This window comes from Leptinotarsa decemlineata, unplaced genomic scaffold, assembly GCF_025532065.1.
Source record: "Leptinotarsa decemlineata unplaced genomic scaffold, Ldec_3_MD MMD2_P_RNA_scaffold_6, whole genome shotgun sequence".
In the NCBI taxonomy this organism is placed as follows: Eukaryota; Metazoa; Arthropoda; class Insecta; order Coleoptera; family Chrysomelidae; genus Leptinotarsa; species Leptinotarsa decemlineata.
Window position 1 is genome coordinate 4,532,352 of NW_027412533.1, and position 22,379 is coordinate 4,554,730.

A 22,379-nucleotide genomic window follows, 5' to 3' on the forward strand; every position below is an offset into this window, starting at 1 on the left:
CCTTATAATCCATTTTTTAACCAAGTAGTTTTCTTGGACGATCCACTTGAATGGTACTGTGAATGGACAAAATTACTGATACGGAGATCCGAGAATCCACAATGGGAAATTGAAGCACACTCCCTCTGTCGACTTGCAGTGAGCGTGTGTGTGGAAATCGTTTTCTCAATTTTGAAATCATTTTTTATTATACCAGTTATAGCTCCAGTAACTATTACATTGTTCTTTATCATCATGGACTGAATTCCATAATGCAATAATAAAGTCGAGGGGGACTGTAACGACAGTGATGAGTTGAATTTCACCTCGAAAAACAAAATAATATATTCCAAATAAAAATTGATTTCTGTCTTTTTTAGAAATGTACAGTGTGGCCCACTTGAAAGCGAGTCATCTTCCTGAAATTTGCATCTTTCATCCGATCCCAAAGAACTTTATTTTGAATTGTAGAGTTCAAAAAACTGTACTTTGGGACCAAATTAAATTTTTGAAAATTTCTGTTTTTTACCACTTTTATTTGTAACTAACGTTACTGCAGTTTCGTCCTATATGGACATTCTCAAACTTATACAATAAACTAGTTAGTTAGTTTACTGTATAAGTGGTAAAAAACAGAAATTTTCATTTCTTTTTTCATCATGATCTCCTATCACGTATTAACGGCTACATCCATCAATTTGATTTAATTTTTGGCCTGCTGCGAATATTTCTATAGGCTAAAATACAAGAAATCGTATTAGTGATTTTTTTGGAAAAATTTAAAATCACCATTGGACTGGGCACCCTTTCAAATGGTAGTATACCAAATTTCATCAAAAAATATTCAAAATTAATAATTCTGTGGTCGAATCAACATTAACATTGCATTACGATAGAATGTTGACTGCACACCTATCCAAAATCACGCTCTTTTCATTTGGCACTGGAAACAATAGACTATTGTTGATTATTATTGCTGCTGTCAAAAACTGTATCGAAACAGTAACGTCAGAGTATGCCCGAGTAGTAAGAAAAATATTTCGTAAAGCGGTAGGAATTAGTGATTTGTCATGGAAACTAAGTGTGCGAGATAAAATTGAACTTGTGCGCCTTGTCGGAGATAATGCTCTTTCGGCAAGAGAAGATGCCAGAGAATTTCATAATAGACATCCTGATGAACTTCCAGTGAGCAGCAGTACAGTGAACCGTACAAACAGTTTGGGTATCGAGGCATATGCTTAAAAACAGAAGCAATCCACATCGTGAGAATAGAAACGGTGTGCGAATATTGCAATATTTTCGTGATAATCCACATTCAAGCTTGCGAACGGCTAGTTTGAACCCTAAAGAAAATATCGGTAGATGCCTAAATAAAATGAAACCGTTAAAACCGTTAAAGCCAAAAATGTTACACACCTTGGAAACAGGAGATGAAAAAAGAAGGTTATAATTCTGTTTGTGGGTTCAAGGAGAATATTTGAATGATATAAACTTCTTCAAAATAATTTTGTTCAGTAATGAAGCTGCGTTCACTACAAATGAAGAAATCTCGTGCCAAAATTCAAGGTGCTAGTCTGCGGATGATCTTAATTGGGTTATAAAGGTAAAAATGCAATATTCCTATGAAATTACTGGTTGGTGTGGAATAATCCATGATAAGATTATCGGTACGTTTTTCTTCGAAAGTAATCTGAATGGAATTATATTTTCAGACTTCTTGACAAATTATTTTATGGATGCAATACATAACTTACAAGTGCAGGATCGCCTGAATTTTAAGTTTCAATTTGATGAGTCTTCTATACATAATGTAGTTACTGTAAGAGAATGGCTGAATGATAATTATGGAAATGGATGGATAGGTCGAAAGAGTCCTTATATTGAGTGGCCGCCAAGATCACCGGACCTGACACCGCTAGATTTGTTTTCTTTGACGGTAGCAAAAAGTTTACAAGTCCAAACCGCAATCAGTAGGAGAACTATGCATCAGAATATCTGCAGCTTGTGCAGAAATTACAACAGAACAACTGAGAAAAGTTATATTGACTATTAGAAGAAAGTATGACAAGTGCATTGCAATGAATGGTGGATTGGTTAAAACAACAAAATTTTGAAGAACGTTCATTCCTGATTATGTTTACAATAATTTGTTGATTATTGTTTTTCAATTGTTTAATTTGTCCAATGATGAATGGATCAGGATGAATATGCTCATTCGTTTATTTCATTTGCCACATAGTTATCAACGATTACTCAATGTTTATTTTACTTTTCAGTGAATCAGATAATTGAATTAATTCAACTACAGAATTATTAATATTTTAATTTTTTATGAGATTTAATGTACCACCATTTGAGAGGGTGGCTAGTCCAATTGGGTGATTTTAAATTTTTCATAAAAAATGACTAATACGATTTGTTGTGTAATTGGCCGCGGTGGTAGTGCGCCCGACTCACGATCGGAAGGCCGTGGGTTCGATTCCCGCCTCGACCAGATATTTTCCTCGAGAGAATTAATCTGGTTGAAGCTGGGATGATTCTGCAACCGTGTTAGGGATCACACGTTAAAAGGTAAGACACCGTTAGTCCTTAGCTCGCACAAGTTTCTCAACTTCTGAGAGTTGTCGTTCGTATGGGGGCGACGGCTGATTAACGGAAAAACAAATTTTAAACAGATTTGTTGTATTTTAACCTATAGAAATATTCGCACCAGGCCTTGGTTTTTGTAGAAAGAAAATGATATTGGGTCCCAATAACAGTTTTTCTAACTATAAAATCCAAAATAAAGTTCTTCGAAATCGGAGAAAAGATGCAAATTTTAGAGAGGTGTCCCGCTATCAAGTGGGTAACATTATATAAAGCAAAATATCATGATTTTCTGTCAGATAAAGTCACAAGCAAATGTCAATACTTACTTCGTATTCTTGCTTTCTCAAGAAGGAAAATGCATCTTTTGTGTTTTTTTTTTCTTGCAATTGACAAAGCGTTACCCCTTTCAGATTCTGAATAATGACTGAAATCTATAGAAAACGAACTTTTTATCAAAATTTGTACTGCTCTTGAAACATTATTAATACATGCAGTAATGAGAGGGGTATGACCATTACTAGTGGTAGCATTAACATTGGCTCCATGTTCAACAAGAGCTTTGATAACTTTGAATTTCTTCCGTTTGATTGCGTGATGTAAGGAGGTCCAGTCGTTCTTGTCAACCGAATCGATATCAGCTCCATTTTTCAGAAGTAATTCAACAATTTTTGTTCGACCCCAGCTGGATGCCTTTATCAAGGGAGTTGCACCATACGTTGTTTTAGTATCAAGTTTTGCTCCCCACTGAATAAGTTTTTCTGTACAATCGTAAAGTCCTCTTGAAGCCGAAAAATGCAAGGCCGTCATTTTATTTTTATTGCCAATATTGATATTAGCCCCTTTATTTTTCAATAGTTCAGCTGTTCTCAGGTTTTTCTTCAGTATACTCAAGATGAAAGGTGTATTGCCTTGAATACAAGCAGCATCTACTTCTATGCTAGGAAACTCCAGAATTTTCTCGACCCAAACCTCGTTGCCTTGATGTGCGAACCAGTGCAGATGGCTCCAACCCCTGTTATTTCGTAGGTTCAAAAATGAGGGGGTATATTCACACAAACTGTAGAGGAGTGACAGAACTGTGGTATTTTTGTTTTGACATGCTAAATGTAATGCAGTGTTATGGTCCTTATCTACTCCCCAGCTTTCGATTGCACTTTTAATGTTCACCAGCTGCTTCACTGTCCTCAAGTTCACGTTTTTCAATGCCAAATGCATTAAACTCATTCCAGTTTTATACTCTCTTATCTGAAAATGATAATTTTACTATTAGTAATGTTAACATCATACCAGAGAACAATATTTACCTGAGTCAGTATATCTCGAATGCCCCGCAGAGATACTACTTTTGAAAATATCTTGCAGAAACTATTTTTGACGCAATAGAGCAGTATGAAACACAAAGTGTCGGAATCTAGATTTCGAAATATTTCCCTGACTTGAGAACTAGAAATGAAGAAACCAGTAGACATCGCTATTTCAAGTTCTTCCAGAGACCCAGACATCAAAGCATACTGAACAGCGTTATTTTCGAGAAGCTTATCCCTTTTCAAAAGTTTCAAACTCGAAGTGAGTGAAATCAATTCTTTTTTTCTCTCATCTAGTTTGACTTTCATAGAAAATTTAGGTACCCTGATTATAATCAAGTTCCCTTCTCTCTCAATGTTGGCACGTTCGTCACAGTTTTGTAACTCTTGTTTTCCCTCTGAGTCGCTGTGTATATGGTAACGTTCCCCATAACCCATCATTATGTGATATATTGTCCTGCCTAATATATCGGTTTTATTATCTTCCATCAATATTGTTCCAGAGGAAAAATCATTATTAATAATGGCTGAATGTATTGGATTATTTCTAGTCACTAGATTGTCAAAAAATAGACGAACGTTTGTCAGTTCTTGACAGTACAACAATTTTAATACACCAGGTACATCAGATAAAGTTTCATTTCTCATATATTTAACGACTGTATCTGCTAAAAATTTTGCGGCCAGAAATTCGGCATATGTTTTGTGGCTGAACGATGGAACATTATTTTTTAATTCCGTGACAATTTTAGATTTCGGAGTTTCCACCTTGAACATCTCTACATCACATTCAAATTCATCCCATTCAAAAAGCTTTTTCAGAACCCTCTCAGAGAAAAAGGAATACAGGGCCAGTTTGGATAACACTCGAAGAATAAATTTCTTTCTCGAACTATTATACTCGGACAGCTGTAAATTCATGAAAGTTTCGTATAAATCATCTATGCGAATATAATCTCCAAGGACATTTTCATTAGATTTCAATACTTCGGCAAGCATCATTGTTTGCTGACAATTACCTATGAATGAATTTTCCAACTTGCCTCTTATTTTTTCAACCAAACGCATTTTCCTCTTCAACTCTTTTTTGTCTCTACTGGCACCGAATATTTTTTTGAAGAATTCATTCTGGTCATTCAAATTGAACTCATCGAGTTCCATGGAGAATACTCCAAAATTTTCCTCCAATTCCGTTTTCAGTAATGGCCGTCCGACTATCCAGATTTTGAGTCCTCTACTAATACTATTTTTGAAGATTTCCAATAACTTCCTTTCTTTCACTTCTTCATAGTCATCCAGTAGGATCACTATTCTTCCATGTTCAATATGGTATTTGAATAACAAATCGAAAATACTTCGATATATATCCTCAACTGTTTCCATTTCTATATTTCGAATGAACTCGATGAATCCTTCAAAATCATCAATTTTTTCAAATTCTTTCGGAAATTTCCCTAATTCTAACTGAACGACCCACTCTGTAGGTGGAAATTTATTTTTCAGATGGTTTAGTAACACTGTTTTTCCCATTCCCGCATTATTGCATATAATTGTAATTTTGGAATGTTTGTTATTTTCAAGTAGTTCATCATCTCTTAGACAGTAATACTCATTTTGGCATATACCGGGTTTCAAAAATTCCAATGGTCCATTTGTATCCTTGAGGATGAATCTATTTCCTGATTCAGCCTTATTATACACAAATTGTAGAATACAGTAATATTTGACATTCAGTATAATATTGATTTTATTTATCAAGGATTGATCAAAGGTGTCTGTAATTGTGAGAATAGGAAATGCGTCCTCATAGTCAAGTTCTTCCATTCGATCAACACCTCTTTCAATAGAATCCAGATATGATTGCAAAGACATAGAGTCGAAATCTTCGAGAGAGGAAATACCGCAAACAATAAAAAGATATTCACCATTTTCTAGAATCTTTTCACTCAAAACTGGAACTCTCAACTTTCTCCCAATATATATTTGTTCTTCTCTACTGGAAGACCCAAAGTTCAGGTTTTTATCCAATAAACTGATCATTGAATCTATGCTAATTTTTTTTTTGTGAAATTTTCGTCATTATCGACAAATGATGATAATGGAGAATATTTTTTACCGTGTAACGATATATTCACCCTCTTTGTAAGTGCTGAATATTGTTCTTCGTCCAAATCTGCAATATTTCGGAGCAAATTGAAATCATTTCTATTTTCAAGATACTGAGGGTTCCATTCGAAAACTCTCTTAGAATCGAATAAAATAGTGATCACTTCCAGCTTCATCATCAATTCATTAAAGAAAGTTTCGAAATATCGATTTTTTGTTTCAATGTAAAATGGCACCATTCGCTGCGCCACCATATGGAAGTAAAGATCTTTTGTATGGATTTGGACTTCATCCGACAAGTTCAGAAGTTTTCGAAATTCATCCTGTAACTCAATTGGAAGAGGTTTTTCCCAATCATCCAAATCTAATGACTCAAGTTCATAAACCTTTCTCATGGTGTTCAAAATTTCATTCCATACAACGATTCGAGAATACTCCTGGTTCATCAGAGTGACATCAAATGTGTTCATTATGGTCAATATAGAAAGGGTTTCTGAACATTTTTTTGGAGAGTCGAACTCACCGAAGATATAACCCAATAATTTTGTTTTTATATCCAGTTTATGCAGCTTCTCAATGGTGTTTTTGGAATCGGAAAAGTCGTAGAAATATTTTAAAATATTTGCTACAGACTCTGGATATAGTCCGGTGAATCTTTGTATCTCGGATGACACAGTACTCGAATTGAGTTGGTCAGCATAAAAATAAAACCGTTTCAGGAACTCTTTGCTGGTTTCCTTGTCTTGTATTACATATGCTGCCGAAATTTCTTCGGATGCGTTACTACTGATGAAACTTCTGAAATCCGTTTTATTTATTAGTTCAAATCCCATGTTGGAGCTTTCCCTACTGTACTTTTCTACTTTACAATTGCTAAAGAGGACAAAAAACATTTTCGTATCTTCAGGAATTTTATTTTTAGAGAAAAACGTTTTCTTCTCCATTATTGATTCATAGGCCTTCTTGAACGTTTCCAAATAGAAGACTGATCTTTTCTCTTTAAAATGTTCTATCGCTATTGTTTTATTCTTGTCCTTTTTATATTTCAGTTGCATGAAAAATAGTTCTTTCCGTTCATCTTTGTACTCCACGAACAATATCAAATCATCGAACTTGTCAATCTTGGAGTGATTGGTGGACAACCAAAAGTCCTGAATGTCATTCTTGAGGAGACATTTCATAGCAATCAAAGTTGAAATATCTCTCTCATAATGTTTTCCTAGGTCACCTTCTGTTTTCTTTGTGCTCATCTGAAAATTGAATTCGTTAGATTACCTTAAGTGTGAATTATGTCTATTCATACCAGAACTATACACAATATACAGTGTAAAAAAATATCTCAATAATTGGAATGGATTATTTCCCGGGTTTGAAGACCGTGGATTTTTGGAATTTCTTCTTGACGTTCTGCTGGCGCAAGTGGCTAGCTTCCTCATTTATACATCCTGAGTTAATATCTCCTATGAGATATTGCCTCTGAGGAAGCTAGCCACTCGCGCCAGCGGAACGTCAAGAAGAAATTCCATGAATCGACGGCCTTCAAACCCGGAAAATAGTGACACTGAAAACCTCGGCCACGAAAGCCTCAACCATTTTGTCAATTGGAATGGAATTGAAAAATCCTCGGCCAGATCAGCTTTCATTTTTGAAAATCTAATATAAAATATTATTTTGTAGTGAAAAAGCGTTGAAATGAACCGAAAGGTTTATGAGTTATCAAAACTGTTATATTAATCCGGCTCGAAGGACCAACAGTATATTGGACTGACTCGAAAACAGTATAATACTGTTTTCAAAAATCAATTCAATATACTGTATCATTAATTTTCAAGTTCGAAGCGCGTTTTAAACTTGACCCCAACCGTGATTCAATTAATGCTGCTGTAGTTCAAATCTGTTTAAAAAAATATGTTTCTCCGTTAACCAGCTCTTGCACCCCTACGAACGACAGCTCTCAGAAGTCTAAACTTGTGCGAGCTAAGGATTAACGACGTCTTACCTTTTAACATGTGATTCCTAACACGGGTTGGACGATAGCAAGTGAAAATCGATCATTTAGCCTGGGGCTTGAACTAGCGACCAACACGGCGGTCGATATGAGTGAGTGCACAAAGCACCCACGTCGAACCGACAGGCTACCGATTTATTAGTGATAATCTGGTTCAATGTCATCTTTTCCAGACCATCTCAAGTATGCGACACTTGCATATGCATTTTCAGAAGCATCACAGAAGATATGAAGCTGAATTTCAGAATCGGACCTATTCATTTCATAATATTGTCTTGACAGTGTACTGGGAAGGATGGCAAAATCAGAGTGGTTGATGTTGTTACAGCTTCTGGAACAACATTCAACCGATGCGTATCTATACTTTGTATACTTGATGTATTCAAAGAGAAGTTCACTGAGAATCAGATTTGAAGTAATTTCTTTCATTCGAATCAATCACTGCGGGAGAGAATGTTCAGTATTTGTATTCAATATTATTTGTTTTTTACCCTGTGTTTCACTCTGTATATCGTAATATTTAATTTGATGTTCAGTTGTGGTAACTGAAACAAGAATAATGAAAAAAACTGACATTGAATTTCAATATTTTGTTCTTCGAGACCGAATTAAACCTAGATATTTCGATATACATAGTGAAACAAATAATATTGAATACAAATACTGAACAAACACAGAAGAGTTCATTCCCTCCTAGTGGCCCTCACAGATTGGCTGAATGTAAAATTATAATTAGCAAAAAATATCACGTTTTTCTGTACTTAGGGAAATTTGAGTTTTTTACGCTCCATTTGAAAATATTCAAATAAAAATAACTTGACACACTAATTAATATGAATTCCCAAAGATTATCCTTCTGTTTCTTGACAACAGCTATACTTAAATTCATTCAGGACGTTTTTGAACATATGTGGAAAAATCGCCCACATTTCTGACGTTATTATATCTTTTGAATTTTGTAAATTTAGATTTCGTTCGTGTTGATTGTTTCCGAGATGACTTCAAAAGGGAAAATCTAATGGGATCAAAAATTCTGACGTACCTCTTTGATTTATTCATGTATACAATCCAATTTTTGAATATTTTCTTACCAGAACCCAAAAATACGGTACTGCTGCATACTGTGGAAACCGTGAAGAAGAATGTGGTATATATGAATTTACTGAATTGCCAAATAAATTTGTTGGTGAAGGATTAAAAATTCCAAATGAATATTCTCGAATATTATTTACATGTCCGTGAAAGGTAAATATGAATTCACAAAAAAGAAATACATTGATTAACAATAATTCATGCTGTTTCAACTTTCTCGCCATTTCCTCACAAAATTCAGACGGAATCACCTTCATATAACTCTTGTAAGGAAGGAATTTTATGAAAATGTAGTTTCAATACTTTTATAATCATTGTTATGACTTGCAGAAGTAATAGAATTTCCAATAATGCATTTTGTTTAGTATCTTCATCCACGAAAGAATTTTCTCTTCCTTGCATGACCTAAATCATTTAAATTATTTTTCGTTTTTGATAACCGTTCCTTGTGAAATATTATGGAAGTTTATTCAGGATGTTTAACGAAATAAATTGAAAACATCTGCATGTATTATTCTAGGCATACCCCCACTGCATTTATCTATTGTTGGATATACAACGTGTTTTGGTTAAATCAGGCATTGTGAGTTTTATGCTACAATAATTTCGAAGTATCACCCAATAGATGTTATCATTTTCTGAATACATTGACTTTTCACTTGGTGAAAATCGATAACACTATTCCTGAAAATAATTACAATCAATCCACACAGACTAAATTGCGTTTCACTACAATTGTTTCCTCAGTTGGACCTGTACTCTACACTGATTCACAATGCAATTTATGCAAATTAACGTCCTTAATTGAAGAGATTACTAATTCGTAAACAGGTAGTTTCAAGAAAAGATAGCCAGCAGGTACATAGCCGGTAAAATTACTTATTTTTTATGAAAATGAATTCAACAATGATGAGAGATCAACTTCTTGTTGGTCGTTCAATAAGAAATTTATTTTTTTACGTTTATTAATTACCAGAGATTCCAAGGTTTAATATTTGTCCTTCATTTTCTGTACGAGACGGTCCCACAAGTAGCCGGCCTGACCTAGAGATGGCGGTGGTTGTTCTAAAAATATTATTGTAATACAAAGTGAACAATCTATAAAGCATATGTTTTAAGTTTGAAGACGCTGCGCTGCTTAGTATTTGTCTGATAATTGAGACTGATAATTTGTTTACAACAGTACAATATTGGGTAGCAGAGTTTAAACGAGGCCATACGAGCTACCAAGACGAGAAACAATGAAAAAAATCCACAAAGCGGTACTAAATGATCGTCGACTGAAAGTGCGCGAACTAGCAGACTTAATCAAAAAGTGCGATACAACGTATATCAAGGCCGTAGACATGGGGGGATCAAGAGGGATTGATCTGCCCCGAAATATCTACAAGCAACGGCCATCCAAAAAGTATATCAAATACAACGATTGGCTTGTTCAAACATCACAGGAGTCATGAGAATAACACCAACCGCGGCAATGGAATTAATTACTGGTCTGTCCCCTCTGGACCTGTACGTTAAGAAGGTTGTGTTAATGGCCATGTTACGATTACGCACGGCTGGTGTAAACCTCGAAGTAGGAATGGGTCAATTGAAGCTGAGCCTATGGCGAGAAGCGCACACTGCGCAACCTCTGCTGCAGGCAACCAGTGATGCAATTGTACCCTGGTTTGTGTTTAATTAACCCTACATAATACATATAAAACAAAACACAAAGTCAGATGCTACAAATGCAATACGCATATATACAGACGGCTCAAAAACCAAAGGAGGCTCAAAATGTGGAGTGTACTCCAGATCACTAAGCCTAAGAATTGAATGGAGAATGGGAACTGGCTGATATCTCAATCACCACAAAAGAAATAACTAGGAAAGGAATTTCTGGCAAAAAAATAACGATCTGCATTGATAGCAGACAAGCCTTATCAGCCTAGAACAGACAACATATCACCTCAGGGCTAGTACTAGAGTGCCACCAAGATTTAGCCAAAGCCTCGGTAGATAATAACATTATCCTGAGGTGGATTAAAGGGCACGACAGGAGGAAAGGTAATCGCATTGCCAACTCTTCAGCCGAGGAAGCGGCTGGACTAAGAATTTTAGCACCCAGTGACACCTACGTATATACGTAGGTGTCACTGACAATTGTCCGACAATTGCGGAACTAGCCAAACGTCACAACATTGCTCAATCCCTAAAGAGATGGGATGAAATCTAAGGATGCACTCTTGCCAGGGCGTCCCTGGGAAGCTGGCGCCGAAGAATTATCTAGCGATGACCAGGAAAAATCTATGCTTGATAGTAGGATTTCTGACTAGCCACTATCAAATAAGAAAACACCTCCATAATATCGGGCTAGTGGACATACCTCTAGGTAGGATGTGTGAACAGGAAGATAAAACTGTCAGGCATGTCCTATGCGAGTGTCCGAAGTTATCGTCAATAAGAGAGTGTATGTTTGGCGAGTCTTGGCTTACACCTGCCCATATAAAGGAGATGTCTCCAAGTGACCTGTCCACCTTCTTGGAAAGGACAGGATGGGCAATGACCTAGGAGAAAATCTCCTCGGGAGGATGTACAATGGGTCACATGTGGTCTAAGTGCTGTGGGCCTACACTCACCCTCACTACTCTACAGATACAGATACTACTGAAATTATGAAATCCGTTAAAAATTTTAGCAAGTCCTTGGAAAAACGAACCAAGTGCTTGAAAGAGAATATTGAAAAAAAATTCCCGAAACACAATGGAAAAGCCTTACGGCAATGTGCGTACAAACTTTCAAAGATCAGGGGTATCTGTTTCCACATGTACCCCTGAAAAGACTTTCTCTTCTCTAAAACGCCTTAAAACTTATTTAAGAAACTCCACAAGCCAGGAACGACTAAACGGTACACCGAGGATGTAATTGATTCGTTTGCTGCAAATAAAGCTAAAAAACTAAATTTGATTTTGTGAAAATATGTTAATATTTCTGTAATGGTTTTCTAATGAATATATGATCATGTGACACAATTTTTTTCCTTCCTTCCGTTATTTATATTTCATGTTTTTCTACTGTTCCATCAAACCGGGGAGGCCCCCCGGAAATTGTTTTTTGGATAAGGCCTTGTCGTATATTATCTGAAAATTTGAACATGAGAAAGCTGTGTGTAAGATGGGTGACGCGTTGCGTTTGCTCACACTCAAGCAAAAACAGTGTCATGGAGATGTTTCAATCAAGTATCAAGCGAAGTTTAACAGCAACAAAGCAGAATTCTTGCGTCATTTCATAACCAAAGATAGAATATGGGTCCATCACTTTACACCCGACACAAAAAAACAATTAAAACAGTGGACTGACTCAAAAGGAAGAACCGGTTCCAAAAAAAGCGAATTTTCATTGACTATCTTCAGAAAGGTGAAACTATCAACGGGGAGTCTTATGCAAACTTATGCGAACGTTTGGGTGAAAAAGTCAAACAAAAACAGCCGCAGTTGGCTAAGAAAAAAGTGTTGTTCCATCAGAACACTGCACCACCTCACAAATCCATTATCGCCATGACCAAAATTAACAACTTAAATTCTGAATTGCTATCTCTTGCACCCTATTCGCCAGATTTGGCCTCCTTGGGTCATTTTTTGTTCCCCAACATGAAAAAATGGCTCAGTGACCAAGGATTTTCTAACGATGAAGTGATGCGGCAGTTAATGGCTATTTTGGGGAGCAAGACAGTTTTTATTATAAAGACGGTATCGCAGTTATTGAAAGTCCTGGATCCTACGGGAGAAGGAAATATTCAAACCGGTTGGTTCACAGATGGATCAAAAACACCTTCCGGTTCTGGTGCAGGTGTTTTCAGTCGCAGACCCAGGACAGAGTTATCTACCTGCCTAGGAACTTATGCGACTGTATTTCAAGTGGAAATTCACGCTATTGAATTGTGTGCGGAGAGATTGGATAAATTCAACCTCACTCACAAGTCAATAAAAATATTCTCGGACAGTCAAGCGGCATTGGAAGTTCTTGGCTCCCACCGAACAACGTCTAAATTGGTAGCAAACTTCCAAAAAAGACTCTCCTCGATAGGAAGACTAAACAGATTGTCTCTGGTCTGGATTCCTGGCCATACTGTCCTGGAAGGCAATGGAGCTGCTGACTCTCTTGCAAAGGAGGGTGCTGCAAGCGGCTTCATTGGACCAGAACCTGGTCATTGGCATCGCTTCGGGCTTTGATAAACAAACACTTAACACCTGGATGGCAAGCAGAGTTATGGACTTCTGGCAGAATATTCCAGGATTGGCTCACTCCAAAGCGTTTATTCACCCTTCGAAGCTTGATTCCAAACAGTTGTTGGACTACAGTAGGGATGAACTACGATGTCTAACAGGCCATCTTACAGGTCACTGTCATTTGAATCATCACATGCAGAGACTTGGACTGTTGGGAGACAGTGTGTGTCGCCTCTGTCTGGAAAATGATGAAACTGCAGAGCATATACTTTGTGTCTGCCCCGCTGGGGACCGAATCAGGTTCTTTGAGTTCGGCAGATCCGTACTCTCACCATCTGACCTGAAAGACCACTCACCATACGAACTAATCGGCTTCGTTAAGAAGCTGGGTTTATTTGGCCGAGTGTGAATAGGTGTGAGCCACAATAAACCCTTATGGGTTACGGTGGAGGGTCGAATAGACCCACTCACTTTAGACCTACCTATCTACCTACCTTGTAGGGTAAGGAGGAACATTAAAATCTCATCATCTGTTGAAAGTCGCTGGGAAAGTGTATACAGCTGTATAGAGATTATGTTGAGAAATAAATAAAATTTGTTTTTCAAAATTTTTGTGTTTTCTTTGTTGAGTCCCCGTATGAACTCGTAGTACGTCGTAGTGTATGTCGAATCGTGGTTGTTTTCCAACATAGGTTAAATTGAAGGTTATAAGCTAAATTAATTCTTTGTCGTTCATGATTGATCTTTCTTTTGCAAAGTTTCACTCGAAACTGCAGTAATTGAGGAATATGTGTGTGAATTGATCCTAATATATCTGCAAGTCTATTCGCTCTGTGGTAATTTCCATAAATATCTATCAGATATAATCAAATGTCCGTCGCGGTATCAACCATGGAAGGGATTTTACTGTGTAGGAACGTTGAAGAAGGTGAATATTTTGAATTTCAATTTAGTCAATCAGCATCATTAATGATATGCGTGTAAATAGAAATGTAATTCCGTTATTTTTATCGACTTTCCATACTTTTTTTAAATATTTTGTTCGCACACTAATGGTTCACTGTTGCAACAAAAAAAATCCCATGGCTATCTGATGATACACGAATGAATATATTTCAATAAATGGTTTATTCAAGATCGTATATCTTCTCGTATATTATCTGAACCAAGAGTTTTTTAATTAACATCATGAATACTCAGATATTTTGTATTTGTCGTGTTCCGGAATTATGGACCATCGTTGATTTTGAGTTTCAACCTCGATCAATTTATTACTTCAGTCCTTTTTGATACAAAAATTCTTTCATCACGAATACCAATATTTTGTAACAAAAAAACAAATGATTTGAAATCATATTAATTTGGGTAATATTTCCACTGAACAATTTACAAAACTACAACGCGCGTTTCTCCAGTGAAAATCCGCAATGAATTGTTACTTGAATATGTCATGAATGTTCAACAAGTACCTGCCAATTCTATCACATATGTTCTGGAGTAATCAACCAACACCTTTCTACTTTCTATAAAAGATTATCTGGGAAGTCCCCGATCAATAAGTATATTACCATATCAAATAATTGATTCAACATACCTTTTCTCTCCCTATTTCTCTGTATTTATGGAATATAGTTCAGTTCCAATATATTGCTCAGCGAAATGTTAAGTAAAACATCCCACAGTTATTATTAATTCTACGTACACTTCTATACATGATGAATTTTTTTGGCAAATGAGAGATAGATAAATGAGAAAAAACTCTTCGACTCGCTGATAATGATAAATTTGTTGATAAGCCGTGAACAAAAGTTTATTTGGAGTAGATTTGAATACAATAACTTGTGATAAGCCAAGAATACAATACCATAGATACGCAAGTACGTTAAAATACAAATTTGGTGTATCACAGGGAACAAAAGACCTTAGATGGCCGTGTTAGGTTAAGGAACATTTTCCTTTAGCATCTGATTTTCAGATGAATGTTGGTTTCTTCTGAATGGGACTATTAATCGTCATAACTGTATATTGGTCCGACGAAAACTTATAGTTTCCTCCATTCGATTGGTATACAAGATACATCTCATATGAGTGAAGTTTATGAGATTTTTCAATTCTTCGAATACTGATAATGCTCATGCAAGAAATTCTAAATATTCACAGGTCATACAGTACACAAAATGAAACATGGCCGGAGCCAGAACGCTGTACTAACTAAGGTAATCAGAAATGCAAACTACGCATCAATAGAAATTAGGAACGGGACAAATGAGACCGGCCATGGTTCATTCTGCGTATTGACAATTATTGAAATGGCCCAAAACATCAACTTCTATAATTTCCTTTCCATCATCTGTTAACATTCTTATTCGAACTATCATTACTTTCTTACCTTTATAGGGGAAAGTGGTCTTAGTGGCCAGTCCCTTACCTGAAATTTTTACCAATTCTGTAAGTTTCCGACTCCGACCGCCTTGGTCTGGGAAAGGCAAAGGTCAGATTCTTTGATAAAACAAGATATTCAATGTACTTGAAAGAGTAGTGTGTCATTGTATATTGATCTCTGCATCTTTCACTCAAGGACTTCTTTATCTCTGTGGCAGAGTCTGATTATCTCGCTAATTGTCAAAAAGTATACCAAGCAACAGTACCATGCTGGTAGCATTCTTTTTTGTAGGCGCTCTTAGCTCAAAAACCCACGGCTTTCTGTTTGTTGGGAAATGTTCAACAATGAAACGGACCATTTGAGGTGCATATCTTATGAGTCCATTCACTACTCCAAAGGAGTAGAGTAAGATCAGAACGGCCAACATATTTGTAGCGGCAACTTTTTTCTTTCCCGAAAGTTCTATAAACACAAAATTATACACTGAGGTCTGAAATGAATAAAGTAAAAACCCACGTGTTGGGTGGAAGAGAATATCTCAAGTTGAGCATGGAAATACCCCATTAATGTAGTACTTGTGCATGTAAAGGCGACAGCTTAGACTCATGATACTGATATTTATTTTTTCATGGAATTCTCTTTTTGAACATTATTGTCGTCGTTAAAAAGGTACAGCGATGTTTGTTTGTAACAGTTTTCATTTACGTTACCTCATTTTTGTTGTATCTTTGTGTTAATTTCGGCTCAGAATTGTCATTGGGATAGAAGAATGCAAATATTATGTCTGTCACCCCCTCCCAGTACTACTAATGAGTATAAAAGATCGAAACAACGCTCTCTGTTATTGGGTCATGAATGCTTCAATTGGATCAAGTATTTTATACAGGGTGTCCCTGGACTTCCTTTTTTCCTCTCGGGAATGTATAGATGGGGTCAAAATATCACCAGTACTTCATATAATTTTTTTCCTAAAATCCTTCGTTACCAAGTAACGGGCCCTCGAAGTTACAAAATGAAAAATGTTTTTCTTTGATAACTTTTCAAGTGAAAATTCAAAATCATCCAAATTTTGGTAATTGACTAAACAAATGAATTCCTTCGATGAGCTTTCATGCAGGAGTCAGTTGTTTTGCTACAAAGTCAGGAACGGACTACCCCCGATGGTCCACACCCCAAAACTTTGAAATGACAGATATTTTTCAATATTTTTCAACAAATTAAGGTTACTTGGACAATTTTATGAATAAAAGTACTCGTGTGGAAAGTCGATCGGAGCAACGAGTCTTGATAAAAATGTAGTTTCACTCGACGACATCAAACCCGCTCGTCCACCATTATTTGAAATGAATAATTATCAAAGCAGAAATAATAATGATTACGTTAATTCAACAACATTTATCCTGAGATGTCTACCATTATTCGAAAATATTAGTTTTTAAGGAAAATGGAAATGATAGGTAAAATGTTCATAACGAATTTTTATAATGCAAACACGTTTAACTAACGAAACTCAAGAGCCTCAAGAGCAAACAGAAATGAAAAATCCGCTACAGAAACTGCTCGATATGACCACCTTCTCTCTCTATACATTTTCTTAGTCTGCGAAGACACCCTCTCTGTACTTGAAATAGCATTCCAGGGTCGTTTCGTATGGCTTCACAATGTAATGTTATTCTATTCAACAATGCATCTCTTGTGTGAATAGGTGTAGCGTAAACAAGGCTTTTTAGATGCCCCCACAGAAAGAAATCCAATGGATTTAAATCCGGAAACCGCGATGGCCATGAATATGGCCCACCTCTACCAATCCATCTATTGTGGAAAATATGGTTCAGATGGTCACGCACAATCAAACTAAAATGAGGAGAAGCGCCATCATGCATAAACCACATATCTCTTCGGGTTTGCAATGGAACATGTTCCAAAAGTCCATTCAAATCGTTCTGAATGAACTCCAAATAACGTTCTCCATTCAATCGGTCCTGTAGAACGAATGGTCCTATAAGATGGTTTCCTATGATACCAGCCCAAACATTCACGTTGAATTTCCGTTGGTGTTTGGTTTGCAATATCCCATGGAGATTTTCTTCGGCCCATATATGGAGATTATGAGAGTTGATAACTCCATCTCTACTGAAACCTGCTTCATCAGTGAATAAAACTCGATTAATAAAAGTCATATCCTCTCTTTGCCTATCCATGAACCAATTGGCATATTCCAGTCGTGCTGGAAAATCTTGAGGTGTCATGGCATGTACCTTCTGGATGTGAAATGGGTGGAGCAGTTGTTCCCTAATTATTCTATGAATAGTGGACTTGGATGTATGGAACTGTTCTGATAGATTTCTGATGCTCATTGAAGGATCATCAGCGACGGCTTCCAAAATATTTTCCTCCTAGGAGCGCTAGGAGTCCTAGGAGCGCCCTCACCACCTCGTTTTGGCAAAACTGTACCTACAATAATATCGAAATAAAACAACGTGCTCAAATTAATTATCAATTATTACATACCTGTCTCCCTCAAGCTGCGATCGACACGCTCGAATGTTTCTCTTGACGGTACCGTTCGATTGGGAAAATGCTCGGAATACAGACGACGAGCTTCTGCAGCATTACAAAATGCTCGTCCATAAAATACATACATATCTGCATATTCATTGAATGTAAACTGTTCGGCCATATCAAAAAAATTCAAAATATCCTATAGAATATTGACAATACAATGATAGTCATATGACAAGGCACCACTAAACAAAACAAAATCGCATTCCAGTTTCTCATTTTTTATCAAAACTTTCTAAAAGGTTTTTTTGTCAACATCTGTGAAAGAAATGGAACATAATTATTCCCTGGATATTTTTCACCTGATCATGTGCAGCCGTTTTTGTAGTTCATTCGTTTGCTTTTTATTAGTATAGTAAATATTTTTTCCGATGTGCGTTTTTTCAGCTAAATTTAGATTCGTGTTAAAGAATTTCTCCCATAAAATTATAATTATCAGTGAAACTCCTCAACAGTTTAGCTGTGAAGAAGAATTTGAAACATTCGAATGTTGAGTTTCATGAGATTCAGATAACTGATCAACACAAAACGTGATTATTCCACACGTATTATGTACATACAAAATATGGAATGAATTCGATATTTCATAGTAGAGTTGCTTGTTAGTTTAAAAACATCACGAATCTACAGAACTTGATATTTCTTTTGAAAAAATATCTGCTATCACAATTGTGACTTAAACTTCCATATAGGTACTGTACTTTTTGTTTACGACTTCATTTTAGCATACTTTGTATTATTCCTGTTATAAATGTTGTTGAATTAACGTTATCATTATTATTTCTGCTTTGATAATTATTCATTTCAAATAATGGTGGACGAGCGGGTTTGATGTCGTCGAGTGAAACTACATTTTTATCAAGACTCGTTGCTCCGATCGACTTTCCACACGAGTACTTTTATTCATAAAATTGTCCAAGTAACCTTATTTTGTTGAAAAATATTGAAAAATATCTGTCATTTCAAAGTTTTGGGGTGTGGACCATCGGGGGTAGTCCGTTCCTGACTTTGTAGCAAAACAACTGACTCCTGCATGAAAGCTCATCGACGGAATTCATTTGTTTAGTCAATTACCAAAATTTGGATGATTTTGAATATTCACTTGAAAAGTTATCAAAGAAAAACATTTTTCATGTTGTAACTTCGAGGGCCCGTAACTTGGTTACGAAGACTTTCAGGAAAAAAAGTTATATGAAGTACTGGTGATATTTTGACCCCATCTATACATTCCCGAGAGGAAAAGAGGAAGTCCAGGGACACCCTGTATATGTTGGAAATGAAATATCATCTTGTCATATACCTTCAACAAATTTCAATAAAACATGAATTAGTTTCTCCAGCATCTTTTATTTTCAATAAATTACTGATTTGATTATCACAAAAACCTCCTCGAAACATAAGTATATATATTAGAGATTATTCGTACTAGAAACTGACGTATCCCTTCTTGTTCATATTCTTCGATGTCTGTTTCGTCTTCACTGTCTTCTTCGCTTTCCTCAATATAATCGTAACAATCTTCATCGTCTTCATCTTCTTCATCTACCTCCTCTACATCGTTATCCTGTTCTTCATCTTGTTCATAATCTTCTAGATCATCCTCATATTCACTGGAGTCATTTTCGTCATAAGAGATTGAATCGAGCTTGTTTTCTTTTTTGGGTGGTGATTGAGAGTCCGTTACAAGATCATCTTCCAAGGAGGGCATTGACACTGAAACAGTTGTAGAATCAACATCATTTCAGTATTAATGTCGTATTATTTTTTTTTATTAATATTTCGATGATTCATACGATAATCCTGAAAATATAAATGTTATTTATAAAAACTTCCTGAATGTTTTGGAGTATGGAGTGGTCTTTTCTAACCATTTGTGACACGAATACTCCAACTAATTGCAACTCTAGAGCCTTTCGGTTGTCCAATTGAAGGATGTGTTGAGATCTCAAAATCTTCTGAAAGTGAAGGTTACTCAGAACTACTCAGAACCTTATAAATTTAGGATAAGGTAATCTGAGCATTATCTTGAAAATGAATCTTCAATAGAAATGACCGAATAGGTCTAGCTCTAACTGGCAAGGTGAAGAAAGGAAAAATATTTATTCTGATACTTTAGTTCATCATTTCTTAACAGGTCCAAGAATGGCCTTAGAATCTCATTTCTGGGATATTACATTCAACAGTGTTTGGACTCATGTTTCGACAATACTTATAATTAATTCAATAATATCTTCTAATATATTGTTTTTCGATTGCAAACTCAATGAGAATAGATCTTTTTGTCAACTCATCGACAACTAAATTTGAAGGTATTGAACGAAAGTCATTTTTCTGTGGAAGAAATCAGAGTTTTTCATCGACTTTCTTCAGATTTTCCACCTTCCACAATCTGAAAAATTATGATAGAGAACGTTACAGATATGAATTCCATTTTTTATAAAGAAAAATGTTTTATTCATCAGTATCTTGTCGTTTTCAATAATTTTTACCAAAAAGAGATGAAAAGTTATACAAATAGTCAACGTTTCAATGGCAAAAATCTGCCCCGTCTTGGAAAAAAATCTAATGATAATGATAATGATGACACCGGATGACGAAATGATGTATGTGATCAAATTGGCTGATACTTAAAAATCCATAACGTATTCAAGTAACACTTCATTGTGAGTTTTTTACTGAACAGTTTACAAAATCGCAATACGTGTTTCACTCATTCTACAAGGGACTACGGGAATTTAACAATTTACCAAATGCCATTAAAGAGGAAAATACTGTAAGAGGGTTTGAAAGTAAATTATTGGAATACCTAGAGCGTTAGTTAGTTGGAAAATATGTATATTATATATAGTTACTATATCAATATTGGTTTTCAACATTGGGTATTATAAATTATATATTTTTTATTATTATCTTTTTATTTAGTTTATCTTCATTATTGTTATTATCTATATACATATTTGAATTTTATTAATATTTTTGGCACTGTGGAAATTCAAATTGTTAATTAGTTATTATGTCTTGTAAGATTAGGATGTATCCTATAATAAAGATTACTATTACTACTACTATACCTACAACAGCTTCCTGGCTTTAGGAGGGCGACAGATGGTTAACGGAGAAACAGACTTTGAAAATAAGATAAATCCGGGACCATGATTATCAAGACCAGTGCCCATCTCTAGATGGTATTCCTAAAATCCCAGTAGGGAGATTAACCTTCATATCGTTTAACAATAATGCAATTCGAACCTTGCAGTATCGAAACCCGACTGTTTTACATTCACAATAAAACGAAATTATTATTATTCCCTATCGACTAACTGCTGACTGAAAAATGAATCCTCGCGGATTCAATCATCCAAACACTAGTGGTCGTTCCTGAAAGGCAAATTATGTCCTATGCCAGAGTTTCCTTCGGGCTCTAAGGTTGGTAACGCAGCTTCATGTCACCGCTGTCCAAATGACATGGGACTCCAAAAGTTCTTCACCTCCTAGCGGGTTGTTCTGGAAGCAAATGGGAGAGGTAAAAAACTAAAATCACCGTTGTATTATCCTCCAAGAATGTTGTGTTTTTTCGAACAGTTATTGTGGTGTAACGAATAGTTTCTATAGTAGGTCCTCTCCACAACCAAATGTAACCAAGATATTTTAGAGATGGTCGTAGATATCTCCAACTTATTTGCCAATTTTAATTGCATGTTTATCGTTTAACTGCTGATAATAATAGTTCCGAAAAACAATATAATTGTACTTCATTTTATATCGATTGTATTATCAACCGTTTCATGAATATTCAATAAGGATATACTCTCTAGATTGCAAGTCGCGAGGGCTAAAATGTCACATTTTCGAATAACAAAAAGAAAGTCTTTGAAGTTACGGAAGCAAAGTTTCGCGGCTTACACACTAATTTCGCATGAAAACCATAGAAATATGATTTCATATGATTGTTAAAATGAATTTCTAATTCATTTTTAATATTTTCCGACCGGTTACCGGCTACCGACCGGCCAGTTCGACGTGGGTGCTTTGTTTACTCACTCAAGCCCCAGACACTTGCTGTCCAACCCGTGTTAGGAATCACACGTTAAAAGGTGAAACCTCGTTAGTTCTTAGCTCGCTACTACTAAGGGTTGTCGTTCGTA

The 22,379-nt window shown here is 35.9% G+C and overlaps 2 protein-coding genes across 5 annotated transcripts in view; one reads left to right on the top strand and one right to left on the bottom strand.

The window, feature by feature from the left end:
• The window catches only part of LOC111503178 (LIM domain only protein 3), a 458,150-nt gene that overhangs the window by 411,408 nt on the left and 24,363 nt on the right, over positions 1-22,379 (top strand). The gene's annotated exons all lie outside the window — the stretch shown is intronic.
• The window catches only part of LOC111503176 (uncharacterized), a 51,090-nt gene that overhangs the window by 19,080 nt on the left and 9,631 nt on the right, over positions 1-22,379 (bottom strand). The window contains exons 4-8 of the mRNA XM_074170084.1: positions 19,614-19,947; positions 14,884-14,902; positions 5,997-7,228; positions 3,873-5,922; positions 2,895-3,813 (exon numbers count right to left, since the gene is read on the bottom strand). Of these exons, the coding sequence (XP_074026185.1) occupies positions 2,895-3,813; positions 3,873-5,922; positions 5,997-7,228; positions 14,884-14,902; positions 19,614-19,947 (4,554 nt within the window). The remainder of the gene's footprint in view (positions 1-2,894; positions 3,814-3,872; positions 5,923-5,996; positions 7,229-14,883; positions 14,903-19,613; positions 19,948-22,379) is intronic.